The sequence below is a fragment of the Elaeis guineensis genome, chromosome 5 (assembly GCF_000442705.2).
Source record: "Elaeis guineensis isolate ETL-2024a chromosome 5, EG11, whole genome shotgun sequence".
Lineage (NCBI taxonomy): Eukaryota > Viridiplantae > Streptophyta > Magnoliopsida > Arecales > Arecaceae > Elaeis > Elaeis guineensis.
In genome coordinates, this window is record NC_025997.2 from 132,189,432 (window position 1) to 132,204,746 (window position 15,315).

At 42.9% G+C, this 15,315-nt stretch overlaps 1 protein-coding gene across 1 annotated transcript; it reads right to left on the reverse strand.

Annotated features, from left to right (window-relative positions):
* Window positions 1–8,105: 8,105 nt before the first annotated feature.
* Window positions 8,106–13,857, reverse strand: LOC105046266 (26S proteasome non-ATPase regulatory subunit 7 homolog A). Its single transcript, XM_010924807.4, has 10 exons — window positions 13,586–13,857; window positions 11,564–11,656; window positions 11,396–11,477; window positions 10,551–10,647; window positions 10,372–10,447; window positions 10,076–10,134; window positions 9,843–9,965; window positions 9,101–9,158; window positions 8,765–8,850; window positions 8,106–8,474 (listed from the first exon to the last, which is right to left on the reverse strand). The coding sequence occupies exons 1-10, from the start codon at window positions 13,770–13,772 to the stop codon at window positions 8,403–8,405; spliced, it is 933 nt and encodes a 310-aa protein (XP_010923109.2). The 5' UTR covers window positions 13,773–13,857; the 3' UTR covers window positions 8,106–8,402.
* Window positions 13,858–15,315: the final 1,458 nt, after the last annotated feature.

The following is a 15,315-nucleotide window of genomic DNA, read 5'->3' on the forward strand; positions in this document are numbered from 1 at the left end:
GCCCACAGGCTTCACTTCCCGGCTACTCGAGAATGCACGTTTCTCCGCTGCAAGATTCTTCCGGCATGTTGGAGCCAACATGGCGAAGGCCCTTCATTTAATCTCCAGAAAGGAACCATCAACTAAAGCTTCTCTCACTGTGATTCCGCAGGGTTTTGCTCCTCCAAGAGATTCTCACCATAGCGAGGCCATTGAAGACTGCATTAAATTCATCAACTCCACATCAAGGAGGTCTTACTAACTTAAGCATGTCTGTGCTGCTGCTTAACCAGTACTGTTGTCGATGCATTCATATAAAAAAATTACAGTCTGCTTGCCGTTTTATCTTACACTATGTTTCCTCTGGAACTGGTTTACATCTGTACTACTACTTTTTTTTTTCCTTTTTTTTTTTTTTTTTTTTTGAATATAGGGAGGGAAGGAGAACGACTCGTATTTCATTAAGTAGAAGCTACCATTGTTTTTTTTTTTTGGAACTTCGACTCTTACTAATTTTGCTCCTGTCTTTTGAGTTACTTAAAACTCCGATCGAACATAGCCAAAGCATAGAGCTGCTTGCCACTAAGCAGAGGGTCCGATGCTTTCCTGTGCATAAAGCGGACATGATTCTTGTCCCACTTGAAAACAAACCACTAGCAATTTGAGTATAAGATAGTCGATGGAACATCCACCTGGAGCTGTATGTGTCTCATGAAGTATTTATACTACAACCATGCAGTTTATGCTAGTTGATTCATGTTTCCATGTTTAGACAATTTCAAGATCCTGTCAGGAAGGCCAGGGTTCTGGATATTTCTAAAAAAAGTTCTAAAAATTTTGCAAATAATTGGGAAAAAAAGAAAAACGAAAGCTTTCATCCTATATATTATTTAGTCTAACTCATTTTTCTTTTTCGAAAAGAAAAGCAGAACAAAAATAATGCCGGATTAGATTACACGGGCTGCATTCTTCTGCGATGAATTCTCCACCAGTCAAGGAATACCTCCCGCTTCACATTCTCATAAATAAATTCCTGCTGAAATAAAGCTTCAATTAAAATCCTGGAAAGAGCCAAAGAGCGAGCAGTGGCTCCAGCCTGGGTGGGGTTCATCGATGACAAATTGTACTTGAAAATGCACATACCACCGCCTGTCGTAACAGAAGCATGAAACAATCTTCAGCATCCAGAGGGCAATGTCTCTATCTAGGCCACCCGCGGGATCCATTACTTCAGGCCGCTCCCCGCCGGTTTCTCTGTATTATTGCAGGTGAAACCGACCGGCATCCGAGGGTGGAACTCCACGACAAAAGTTAGTCAAAAGAAGCTCACATCATACATGTCACAGATCACAGAGATGCTGCAACACGCGATGCAGCCACCTGGCAACCATCACACATCACATTCACAAGGTGAAGCCTGTGCTTGATTTTTTTTTTTGGTACAAAACGATCGTACAAATGTGAGATGAGAGCGGCTCAAAAAATTTAAGGTACATAAAATTTTATAAGATCAGCGAGCAGTTGTCATTCTATTTTCACGGTCAATCATCAGAGTGCTCAGTAATAAAAATTGCTACCTAATCTACTACAGTATTTACTTCTTGAGAGACATGCCGAACTTGCACTACAGCAGCTTGTCAAAGAGAAATCCAAACATCCTGAATAAGCAGTTGACTCTCGAGCTGTCTGGTATCTTTCTGAATCCAAAAAATAACAGTAGTAGAGTCACCCTCCAAAAAAATCCTCTCTGCGTGAAGCTGCTGCCTGGCAAAGGTGACACTTACCCAAATGGCGTAAAGCTCCACCGCCGAAATCGAAAGCTCAAAAAGATGAGACCCATCAGCTACCAAAAGTCTCCTATCCGAGCTACGGATGACAAAGCCCGCTCATCCTCTCTCGTCCTTGATACTACCATCAAAGTTAACCTTGACAAACCCCGATGGTGGGGGATCCTAAGAAATGGATAAAACCCTACGGATCACTGCCGAGACAGCCAGGGAGCTCTAGAGACCGGAGGTGTCAAGAGACGAAATGGCAGTGTCAAACTGATAGTACTCCTGAGTCAAACAGACTGCTCTCTCTAGTACCCAACGAATAAGAATCACCTCATCGTCGAAGATAAGGCTATTCCTTGATAGCCAAATCTGGTAAACAATATAAGCCATTTGCCCACCAACCATAGTCATCCTGTCAGTCATATTTTGACAGATCAAGTTAAGGAAAGACACCAACCATGGATCAGTGGTCGTCTACCATGGGTAGCTGTCTGTCTATCTCCAAATGATCCTCGTCTTAGGACAACACATGACTGTGTGCTCTGCAGACTCGTCTTCTACGCTATAGACCGGACACAAGGTCAGAACCTCCATACCCCTCTCCTTAAAAAGTGTCCAAGTAAGAAGATAGTTTCAGGCAAGTTTTCAAAGAAAAATTCGCACCCTAAGATGAGCGACAACTCTCTAAATCCAGGCAGTCTCAATCTGTCTAAATGACGTCGACTATACAAATAGGAGAGATCCCTCAAAAGAATTCTCAGGCAGCAGGAACGTCCCCAGACCCTCGCATCCTGAATGTGGTGCACTGAAATCAAGATGGCAAGGATCACTCTGCAAGTGGCTGCCCAAAGAGCCTTGTGATCTCCTGTACTCTCCAGCTAGAGGCCTCAGCAGTGATGAGGTCAGACACCATCATGTGATCCTCCATCTCATTGCTGACAAGGGTTGGCCAGCAAGATAAAGAAATGCTCGAAATCCATGCATCCAGGATCACCTCAACTGAACGACCATCACTGATCAAGCACTTGATCTGGTCCATCACATTGGATCCTCGAGCACAAATCTCCCTCCAGATAAAAGAGCAGCCTCGAGCAACTTGGATGGGAGTCCCATAACTCCACCTACTATATCAAGCTCTCATCATCCTGCTCCACAAGCAGTCCGACTGGATCAAAAATATGGCAGCATGTCTGACAATCAAAATCTCCCTCCTCATCAGTAAGGAATGGATTCCCAAGCCACCATCCCGCATAGGCTGAAATACCACCTCTCAAGATAGCAGATGGATCCAGTGACGATCGCAGCCAGATCCCTATAGAAAGTTACAAAACTGCTGCTCCATCCTTCTGATATAAGCAATGGGGACAACCGTATGGGTCAGGAGGTAAACAGGAACAGAGCTCAGCACTGATCTCACCAGAGTGATCCTACCCATGAAAGAGAGGGCATTGGCCTGCCAGTCCTGAAGATGCTCCTGAATCTACTGCTCCAAGAGTCTTCACTCAGTCCACTATAAATGACAGCCTATGATCGGAACCCCGAGATAGGTCAGTATCTTTGATCGCTCCCGAATCTCTAGGATCTCCCTGATCACTGATTTGACCTAGGCTTTCATCCTCAGGCTAAAAATAACTGCAGACTTCTGAATATGGACCAACTTTTCGGACGTCCAGCAGTAGACCCTGACAATGGAGGCAAAATGCTTTACATTTCGGGCGAAAGTACGCCTGATGAGGAGGCAATCGTCTGCAAAGAGAAGGTGCGAGAGCAGCTGGACACCAGGGGTAGGCCAATACGGCTCCAGGGCCTGTCCCTGAACTATTGCTCTCAACGTCCTGGATAAGGCATCAACGCATAAAATGAATAGGTAGGGAGAGAGAGGACAATCTTGACGAAGGCCCACAGAAGAAAGAAAGAACTCTGTCGGGGTGCCATTAACGAGGATGGCAAAGCTTGGGCGCTCGATGCAGTCCATGATCCAAGCAATCCACCCCTCCTCGAAACTCAACTTCTGAAGCATCCGTCGGAGGAAAGTCCAACTCATCTGATCATATGCCTGCTCCATATCCAGCTTGATGGCCATAAGACTGCTGCGATATGGAGCTCTCTGGAGATCATGCATACACTCCTGGGAAAGCAAGACGTTGTCGGTGATAGACCGACCTCCAACAAAAGCATCCTGCTTCGGGCTAATCAGACGAGGCATCAACGGCTTCAGCCGCCTAACTAGAACCCTCTCACATACCTTGTAGAGGGTTGTACAGAGGCTGATGGGTCTGAAGTACTCAGGAATTGAAGCATCCGGTCGCTTCGAAATGAGGATAATAAGGATCCACTTTCACACCATCGGAATGCCTCTAGACTCGAAGGCCACCTGCACCGCCTCCACTACCTCTTCTCGGATGATCGACCAGTACTGTCGAAAAAAGTGGAGGAAAGCCATCAGGTCCTAGGGCTTTATCCTCTCCAAGAGACCAAAGGGCCCCATACACCTCCTCAGAAGATACTGATTTAGTCAAAATCTCATTCTCTTGCACGAAGATACGGACAATCGGTTGAGCACCCGGAATGGGATAGTCCTCACCCAACAACCTCATCCACTGATTCCTGAAGAAATTAGGGATCTTTGCACGAATCTCTGTACTATCATCCACGACACTGCTTTCACTCCTCCGTTGCTGCCTAATGCAGTTGGCGGACCTCCAAATCATGGTGGACTAATAGAAGAATCTGGTGTTCCGATCCTCCTCTCGAATTCACTGGACCCTGGACTTCTACCTCCATAAGATCTCCTGCTACCTCAGAAGAGAGTGGTGCTCAGAAAGTTTACCGCGCAGTGCCTCCAACTCAGGCTCAAGTAAGCCACCTCTTCGATCTTCCCTCAGCTGCAGCTCCTCAATATCAGCCTCGACCTACTCAATCCGTCAGAAGATGTTACTCACCTACAAGTGGTTCCAACTAAAGAGTCTACGTCTGGCCAGCTCCAGCCTGCGAGTCATCCTGTACCTCATATCTCCATGGATCGACATCCTCCATACCTCTTGAACCAAGTCTCAAGATCTTGGATAAAAGATCCAGAACGTCTCGAACCAAAAAGGGGCCTTAAGTCGGTCCAGGCGATCTGTTGAAATAAGAATGGGACAGTGATCCGAAACAATCCTCAATATGTGCTGAACAGAAAACCTCGGATAGCGCTGGATCCAATTAGCAAAAGTCAGTGTTCGATCAATCCTCTCCCAGATCCGAGCAGACCCATGCTGGCTGTTACATCAGATGAACCTCGGGCCTATAAATCCGAGATCGATCAACCCAGTGCTATTGATGAACTCTTTAAACTTCCTAGACTCAATACTATCCCTCCCCTGCCTGCCGCCTCGCTTCTCATGGGAGCCGATAATGAAAGTAAAGTTGTTAGCCACCAGAGAAGACAAGCTTTACATCAGGAGTCTCAAGATCTCTGCCTAGAGCACCCTTTGATTCCTGTGCTCGGTGCTCGCATAGACATCAGAGAGAAGCCAGGGCTGCCCAGACTGATCCGTGACGACAAAGATCACCTGCTGCTCACACTTATGAAATGCATCAACTCGAATCAAGCCTCGACACCACATCACTAGGATGCCTCCCGACAATTCCTGAAACTCCACAGCATAGGAACTCCAGGCCAAAGGGATCCTCCATCTGGTCCGAGCCAGTCCAGCCCCAGAGAGGGGGATCTCACTCAGCACACAAATATCAGGACCATGCTACTGGATCAACCAATTGAAAGTCAACCGAAAGGAGGGCTTCTCCACCTCTCGACAATTTCAGAGCAGAATCTTTATGGAAAAGACTCATTAGGAAATGAGCCAGCGTTCATACCCCTCTCACTAAAAGAGTCCACCACAGCCACAACATCCGAAGGCTCCTCCATCTCAACGGCCGTCCCCTCATCATAGATAGCTTGCCTGAGCCTAGCTACTGTAGCTTCATGAGTGAGGTCCTGATCAGCATCTGACACCTGCATGTGCTCCAGGCCCTTAGTCACCATCCTCACTGGTGGGGTGCCCACCATCATAAGCTCGACCCTTCACTCCGACACCTCTGCCTCCATTGGGCCACCAGGCTCCCAACTCACTCCTCCACACTCCAATGGGCCTAGCTCCGCCTCCATCGTGTCCCTGCCAGCGAAGATGAAGACTCCAAGACCTTGAGAGCCCACTAACTCCTCCAAATCCGTGGGTGACTAGGCCACAGCTTTTCCTTTCCCTTTATTTTTCTTTGATCCACATTTTTTGGGCCCCTCCAGACCTAGATCATGGCTACTGGGCTTTACTAGAGCCCGGCCTACATCTGGTTCATGGGGCCGGGCTCACTTGAGCTGGCCCACCACCTATGCCTACTTCTCCTCACTCGCCTTGCCCGTTTTTGGCTGGGCTAGATTATCCACCACAGTGCTCCTCGCAAACGCATGCCTGACCCCTCTCGCAGGCCCCTGATCGGCCAAAGGACGAACGGATTCGGGCTCGAAACATGCCCCCCGCCTTCTACTAACAATGCCACACCCCCCACCAATCACCTGGCCGTTGGATCCAGATGCGACCGACCGAGCGATCTTTGCCACGCGACCTTCGTCGGCTGGCTTCAACCATCATCTCCAACCACCACCTTCGCTTGGTCTGAGCAAGTCTCCACACGTCTCGGTCCAGGTTGACTCATTAGCGACTCGGGCCTAGTCAACCCAATCATCGTCCTTGTCCCGTCTGCCCCATTCCCTTGCCTCAACTCCTACCGACAGAGGCCAGCAACCAAAGTCCAAGAGGGGGACCCATCGTCCTCTGGTTACCAACCACCTCCTCCGATCGAAAAAGGTTGTTCGGAGCTAGCCTCACCACCGTAGCACCATCTCCCAATCAGCAACTCTCCTTCGACAAGTGAAAATATCCACAATGGAGACAAACTCCATCAAGACATTCGAAGACAAACCATTGCCAAAAAGGGCCGACTAGTCTCAGAACCAGAACCTCCGGTCGCAATGGGCGGCCGAGGTTGATTTTGATGCATGCACAGGCAAACCCCAGTCACTGTAGGTCCACCGTGCACTCATCGAGGAACACCAGCTTGCCTGCAAGCTGCAACACCTCCCGAATAGCTTCCATGTCTCAATACTCTGTCGGAAGCCGAGGGAGGCGCACCTACACCAAAACCGTTAAAATCACCACTTCCGCCGAAAAAAAACCCTACCTTTATGGCTCGAGGGCAATGGCCCGCCCTGCCACCGTTCATGGCAGTCAGAGAACCAAGTCTCGCTCCACTGCCTCCCCAAATCGAAAGGGAGCTATCCTCGAACCGGAAGAGGAGCAGCCTCCTCTCCAATCCGAACACCGTGAGGCAGCTCCCTCTCCAATTCGTACACCGTGATATCATCTTTGATCGCTCTCCAAAACCGAAACTCTCTAGCCATCAGTTCCGATGACACCCACCGCCAAAGACTCCTGCCAACCACTACAGTCACCTCCCACCACGCCAAATGGTCCCGAAAGACCGTTGCTGGGATCACAAGCCCCGAAAACCACCGGATAAGCTCCTTCACCTCATTTGATGACGGATCTGGTGAAACCTGCAGTGTCTGCCCCTGTATAGCCCCCTTCCAACTCATCTCTGACCGAACATCAGTTCCGATGATACCCACTGCCAAAGACTCCTGCCAACCACTACAGTCACCTCCCACCACGCCAAATGGTCCCAAAAGACCGTTGCTGGGATCACAAGCCCCGAAAACCACCGGATGAGCTCCTTCACCTCATTTAATGACGGATCTGATGAAACCTGCAGTGTCTGCCCTGTATAACCCCCTTCCAACTCATCTCTGACCGAACATCACCCTTCACCTTCGAATGGTCTCGCATTTCATTCACCATCTTCCACCACCTCGACGGCTTTAATAGCAGCCCGGATTGCCAGCAATCACACCAAAAAGATAACAATACGAATCTTAAAGCACGCCCAAAAGCAGCCGCACACCGTTTCACTTTGATAAGCGGCTGTGCCACAGTGCCTGTGCTTGATCTTTGTGCAGCGCCTGAAACCTGGAGTCCGGTATTTCTCCAGATTGGCATGCGGCTATTTTTTTTCACTTATTTATGTTAACAAAATTAAAAAAAAAAAATTGCACTCTCGAGAGAAGCTTCATAGACAGCGTACACGCCTACAAAGTTTAATTCTATCTTTGCGTGCTGCAGATCATGGATATGCTACAAACAGTAACACCTGATGCAGCCGCTTACCAATCATCTGATTGGAAGTTTTAACCGGTAGTGGAATAAATATGACATCCCAGCTAAAAATAACATATCAGGTAAACACGGGGCCATCTTCCATAGGAACTCGACACAACATGTATTATGGTAGCAGACATACACCTCAGTTTCTGCAACCCTCTGATGACATATAGCTTTAAAGGATCAAACTTAAAAATTAGAAAAATGATCAAACACTAAAAAAATAAAACCTTATCAAAAATATCTCTTAGCCTAATACCAAAACAAATGAAACCAATAAAGACGTTAAACCTTACACAATCTCTGCGCAACAGTACACAAAATAGATGATTTCTAGATTGACTTAAAGACTGTCTCAACAAATCCACAGCATGGCACCAACAGATGATTTCTAGCTTCCTGCTGCACTTGGTACAACAGTGGGCTTGGAGTCTTCGGCTTTCTCATGTTCCTTGTTCAGCATCTGGTATATATACATATAGCCAACCTTAGATATTTATTGCACTAGTTATTAAAAAAATCATAGGTTCCATCCAAGATAACAATGTTATATATCATATCGTCAAATTATATGAGAAAAACAAAGGTGTATGTGAGTGCACAAAAAGAGAGAGAGAGGGAGAGAGAGAGAGAGAGAGAGGTCATAAATATCACATTAATCGGCATTTATCATATTAAACAAGTCAAAGGCCGTTATCAGCTGAAAACTGTACTACATGCTACATAAAATTAAAAAGGGAGAGAACGAATTACTTTGTTGTTTATCAAGTTGTGAAGTGCGATGACACTCCTGATGAGGGAAGAAAGGTATATAACCAGCATCATATCATTTGTTTTTACTGCAACAACGTAAAGAATAGATCCAATTAAAAAATTATCATTAGAGGGATGTAATCAAGATTTCCAATCTTGGTACCGGACTCCATACCACTACCCAAATGGTATACCCCATACCAGAACAGATTAACGGTACCTATTGGTATGGTATGCTGCATACTAGGCAGTATGGTCCGGTACAAGAAAAAATGTACACAGTAACTGTTCGGGACAAAGTCAACCACTTATTTGTCAATAACAAAGTAGCATTACCTGCAAAAGCCTTGACTAATTCACTCACATTAAGGTTTGGAAGTAGATTGAATACATCCTGCAAGTAGAAATACTTTTGTAAGAACCAAAAAGATTTAAATGACAAAGGAGAACAGTTTCAAGAAATCATTTTTTTGGAGAGGGGGGAGAGGATTGGTCTATGGCTAAGCATTATAAGCTGCACAGTGTTTCAATTTGCAAACATGAGTCATAGGGTGGATTCTTAGCTTGACAGCATAAAGGAATGAACACGAAAGTAGAAAGGAGAAACGAAGAATATGCCTGACATTTAAACAGGTAATCTTTTGTTATAATATGGTTATGTACTCGTAACAATACAATGGAAGATGACAGGTCCACGCTATAGCTGTCATACATATGCTTCAAACAGACTTTCTTATAAACAATAATCAAAAGAAGATAACAAATACCTTTACAAAAAGTTAAACAGTAAATATTCTCAAAAAAAAAAACTGACAATACAAATACTATTGAACATATCAAAGCACTAGCTGAACTGTAAGTAATTGAGCAACATGCCTGGGTGATGCTGGAGCTTCCGTATTAACACAAGAAGGTGATAATGGAAGAAGCATGTGAAGAGATTATCCTTTTTCATATCAAAAAATAATCACCTACTTTGTATTTGGTATGGAAAAGACAAATATGCATCTAAATGTGTGCACTATGATGAATGGGACTCAACAGAAGGATGACAGACAGAAGCCAAGGAAAGCCGTACCTGCAAATGGTACAAAATTTCATGATTTAGTGGAAGTTTTCCATCAATGACAAGATCCAGATAACCACGAATCTCACGAAGTCTTGCATCCAGCCCCTTCAAGGCTGCAAGTTTGCCAGTAACCTGTATCAAATATAACAGCATCAGAAGGTTAAACTAACTGTATAAAAATGCATTTCCAAACCTTTAAACTGGAACCCCTAAAACTAAGGCATTCCTATAAAGAAAACTACCTCTGTAGCAAGAGTGCTGATGGTTGTATCCTTCACATCCCTCAGTAAGTGTTCAACTCCTATAAATACATTCAGTTACAAAACCAGTGTCATATGTCAATCAACATATGAATCCAAGGTGAAGTCAGTGCTACACAGAGAAGATAAATTTTGGCAAAAAAAAAAAGGTTTCTTTCCATGCACAAATAGAAAGGCAGACATTCAGATTTTCTTCGGGAGCTGCACAGAGAAAATATTTGAAACATTTGGAAGGTGGTTGCAACAGTTTCTGTTAAAAAAAAATAGCATAGGCTTACCAATTTCCTCAACTTCATGAGCAGCAATTTCTGAAGGCACATGCACAAACACCTTCTGACTTTTCTGAGTGGCATTCTGTAAACAATCTAAAAATTATAACAAGGTACCTACACTACCAATATGCAGCATACAGTGAAGCCCATATCCTGAAAAATTCCACCCCACTGGGTTTGCTTACCTCTTTCACCTCTTCAACAGCATAGTATGCCTTGGTAGGTATTCCCAGCTCTACAGGTTGGACATCAATAATCACCAATACAGGATTGGGAACGTAACTGGAAAACCAGAAGCATAAGTTGAAACTCAACCACACAGGTCAGTTATATGATAGGATCTAAAGACAAACATTTGGGGTTGACTAAAAGAAAAACATGCAAAGATGGTAGAGAAAATTGTGCAAGGTTCAGTATCATAATATACATTGTTACAGATAATGGATGAGGATAAGCAAATAAAGCAAAGACGAAACTACAAATGCTGGTTAGTATACTACTAAATCCCTACGAATTGATATTTACAAAGATTTTCTGAACACACTGATCATATCAGGAATATGATAAACCATGACTCAGTCCCATGTAAGGAAAGAACTGCACCTGATATCATTATGAGGTACCAATCTTAACAGGGAAGGCAAAAAGCATGACAACATTAAAATTGAAAGGCGAAAACTAAACAACTCAGATTTTGCATAATATTTTGAAGGCTCGACCAAGGTGACAAATTAGAAAAATTAGTATCGCCATCCTCCAACCAAACTATTAGTTGACACTGGAAATTAGTCATTATATACTGTTTTAATTATGAAGGAAGGAACACCATTTAATTTCTATGCAGAAAGCAAAAAACATTTGGATATCTAACAAGGAATCTAGAAAGTCTCACAGTTAAAACATTATACAATTCTTAAAAAATCAAAAAGTCAAACGATAAAAAAGGGTCTATAATCTCACCCATTGAACAATGCATTAATATCTAAGTCAAAAGATAAAAAAGGATCTAAAAAAGGTTCTATTATCTTACTCGTTGAACAACGCATGAATATCCAAATCATTTTCCCGTAATTTTGGGCCTGTGCTGTACCAACCAACAACATGTTCCCTCGCTGAAAGAAAGGTAGGTGTGGATTCAAGCAGAAAGTAAAGAAATTTTATAAGGATCAATCACAGAATGTGGAATACAGAGGGGTACCATTAATCCTTTTAAACATTGCAAACATTGATTCATGGTAATTATGGTCAAGAAACCAGATGCTTGGGTCTTTCTCATCTTCTTCAAAAGGCACTGCAAAATCAGCATTGAGGTATTAGTGAAATTGCTCAGCTTAAAGCCTTTGACAGGACAGGAACTGATTTCTTTTTTTCAAAGAAAAAGGTTTGACAGTAAATGTGCATGGAACCTTTTTCCTGACAAATAACTGATACAAATTAACAATTCAGTGAAGAATTAAGAATACAAATTTTTTACCCATCATATAAGAACTTTAGTGTAAACAATTGCCTGAAAGATTGGATATTTAGCAGTTAAGTGATACCATAACTTCTTGTGCAACATAGATGAGCATTAAAAGAAAAGGAGGGGTGTTGTAAAACATCTGATCCCCTAAGAAAGTTAAAAATATAGACAAGAGAATAATTACAAAAACTGGCAAAGTGGAAGGAGTGCCAGCAAAGTAATGCATATAGCACACAAGCCCTATATCAAAACTGATGGCCAACTTATGCCATAATGGTAGTTTCCTAAACACATGAATCGCTATGCTGAATAGTAATACCACCTTAAATTTCAAGAAATTCAGTTTGATCTGCTAAGCCATTTAAGCACCTTAGATGATTTTGCAATCACTTGACCAGCTTAAATATTATATGATCATCACTTGACACACAAACTTTGCATTTGCAATGTTGAATATGTCTTACCATCAATCTAATGACTAAAATATCCAATATAACTATAAGATCTAATATATCCAAATTAACTTTTTCACCAGATATACATTAGCCAAGATTGTGTTGCACATATGTATGCGATAAAAAAGAAATGCAAACCTGTCTCCTCGCTTACACAGAAAATCCACCTTGATTTTCCCTGTAAGCAACACATTCTAGTAAAATCACTAGTTCAGGAAGACCGTCTTCCCTCCAAATGTCTGAATGGATTTTATTCAATTGAGAGTGTGGGAACCAATGAGATAGAGGGAATGCGTAGTGAAATCCAAACATGTTTAGATCTCTCTTTCCATATCACACATTCTTTTTTCTTTTTTCTTTTTTTTCTCTTTTTTTTTTTGACAAACCAAGGAGACATCTGTGTTTACACAGAGTCACCAGATTTTATTCCAAAACGAAGAGGTTCTGTACAGCCAAAGATGTACAAAGTTTTAAATTACTCTAAATGAATAGATGCACTACAAACTTCCAGATCATCAGATTACAGGATATACAAAAGCAGGTTTTGACAGTCTAAGCCAGAACAGGCAGGTTCCTGGTTGAACTAAAACTCAAGCTTCAAGAAAAACACGGCCTTCCATATCACACATTCTATGATGCATAAATACTTTCTTCCATCCATCCTCCCCTCCCACATAATATTCCACCTAAGTGATGCTTAAATATCCAAAATCTTAAGCCACAAAACAACAAACAGCTCATATTCGAAATCCACCAGCTCCTTGCAATGCAGATGTGGAAACATTTCATCATCTTTCCTCATAAATTACACTCATAATCAAGCTTTCATCCCATATATTGCAAGAATCAGTGACTCATGAGCCAGTGAAGGCGAGAGATCCAAGACTATTAAACATCATCAACAAAATTTCCAACGATGGACACTGAGTAGAAGTTAATCTGGTGAAGTCTAAGATCTTCAGGAAACATCATTAGGCAGTATACCAACAGTTTCTTAAACGTCAGAGCCAACTGTTAGTGATTGAGATTCTGCAAATCTGGCACGGACAGTCAGGATAATCCACTTGAGCAAATTGATAAAAGGAACACAAAAGAAACCCTAAATCAAAGCCCTAGCCACAAAACTCGTATTTTCTTTGAAATCACGAAAGGAAAGTTTAATTTACATTGAAAAAAAAAATCGAATTTTTGATAGCTGAACCCTAAACCTAGTCTTCTTAGATGGACCTGGGAAAGGGGCGGTGGGTATATTATCACAAAACAAAATAATCATCGCTTGTAAAAAGAAATATATGAAGAATACCAGCGTAGCTGTTGGTGACGTCGACGGTGCCGCGGAAGGAGGAGCCGAGAAGGACGCCGATTACGCGCTTGCGGGAGTCGCGGGCCACCCGGTTGTAGTTGTCGACGATGCTCAGCAGGACGAGCGGGTGCACGATCACCTTCTCGATCGCCCGCCCCGATATCTGCTGCGCCTTCACCACGTCCATCCCTTGCCCCTCTTTCCTCTTTTCTCTGGTCGCCTTTCTAGCCTTCGTTCTCCTTGCCGCTCCGGATGCCTTTCTTCCGCTCCACTCCACGGATCGCATAAATTCACCGTCGACTCTCGGCCTGCGGACGTCTCTGGACCCTATCCCGAGATCTTTCAATGGGCCGGCCTGGTCAGAGATTGGGCCTCGGGGTTTAGACTTCCAACCCTGATAACTAAAGCTGCGTTTGATAGCTGACAATTTATTCAAATTTCTGACAATTTAATGATCTCATCGATTATCATATTTGATATATTTTTTAGATTGATAATTTAAATTATTTTTTATAAGATAATCTCAATTATCAAAAAAAAAAATAGCTATCCAAATTATCATTATTTTAATAATCTTCTAATACAATTTTTAAATGAAACTGCTCTCTTTCCCTCTCCCATCTCCATGCGGCACCACCCATTGCTCACTCGTGCCTCCGATAGTAGGACTGACAATTTATTCAAATTTCTGACAATTTAATGATCTCATCGATTATCATATTTGATATATTTTTTAGATTGATAATTTAAATTATTTCTTATAAGATAATCTCAATTATCAAAAAAAAAATAGCTATCCAAATTATTATTATTTTAATAATCTTCTAATACAATTTTTAAATGAAACTGCTCTCTTTCCCTCTCCCATCCCCATGCGGCACCACCCATTGCTCACTCGTGCCTCCGATAGTAGGACTGCCTCCTACGCTGCCATCGTGGCCTTCGCCATCATCTTTTCCACCACCACCACCTATCCCACGATCTTCTTGCTCACAATGGACAGCGAAAAGAGGAGGGACCAAAACCGACGCCCTCCTCTACAAAATCTAATTAGTGGCGGCTGGAAACTAGTTGATCGATAGGTTGCCGTCATCTCCTTGACAATAGCCATCGGCAATCAAGGAGAAATTGTTGGTCTATTGAGATCCGACGGTCTCAAAAAGATGATCGTGCATGGAAAAAGAAGACAGCCGATTGGCCATCTCTTTCCTGACCCTTGCTGCCTTCTTCCATCAACACTGCCTCCAGTGGGATGGCTGAGGGCAACAATGGAGGCGATTGCAGGGAGCACAGAGTGTGGATTTATCGGGGGGCAGAGGATGGTATAGAGGGTGGGAGGAGGCACAGACGGCCAAGGGCAATGCCAGAGGTGCGACGGCGTGGGGAGGTGCTGGATGGCCGGGGGTGGGGGGGAGGGGAGGTCGGGGTGTGCTGTACGAGAGAAGGAGAACAAGAAGAAAAAATAAATAAAAAAAATTATAAAAATAATAATCATAAATATTAAAAAATAATAAAAAATAAAATAATTTGATTATTTAATTAAAAAATAATAATTTTATATAATAATTTTATTATTAAAATTTTAAATATAAATATTTTAAAATACTAAATTAATAATAAAGATATTTTGAGAATTTGATATTTTATTATTAATAATCTGATTGTTATATTAAATATATCAATTAAAATTTTTAATAATTTTATTATAATGTTAGGTGTGTAAATCAAAT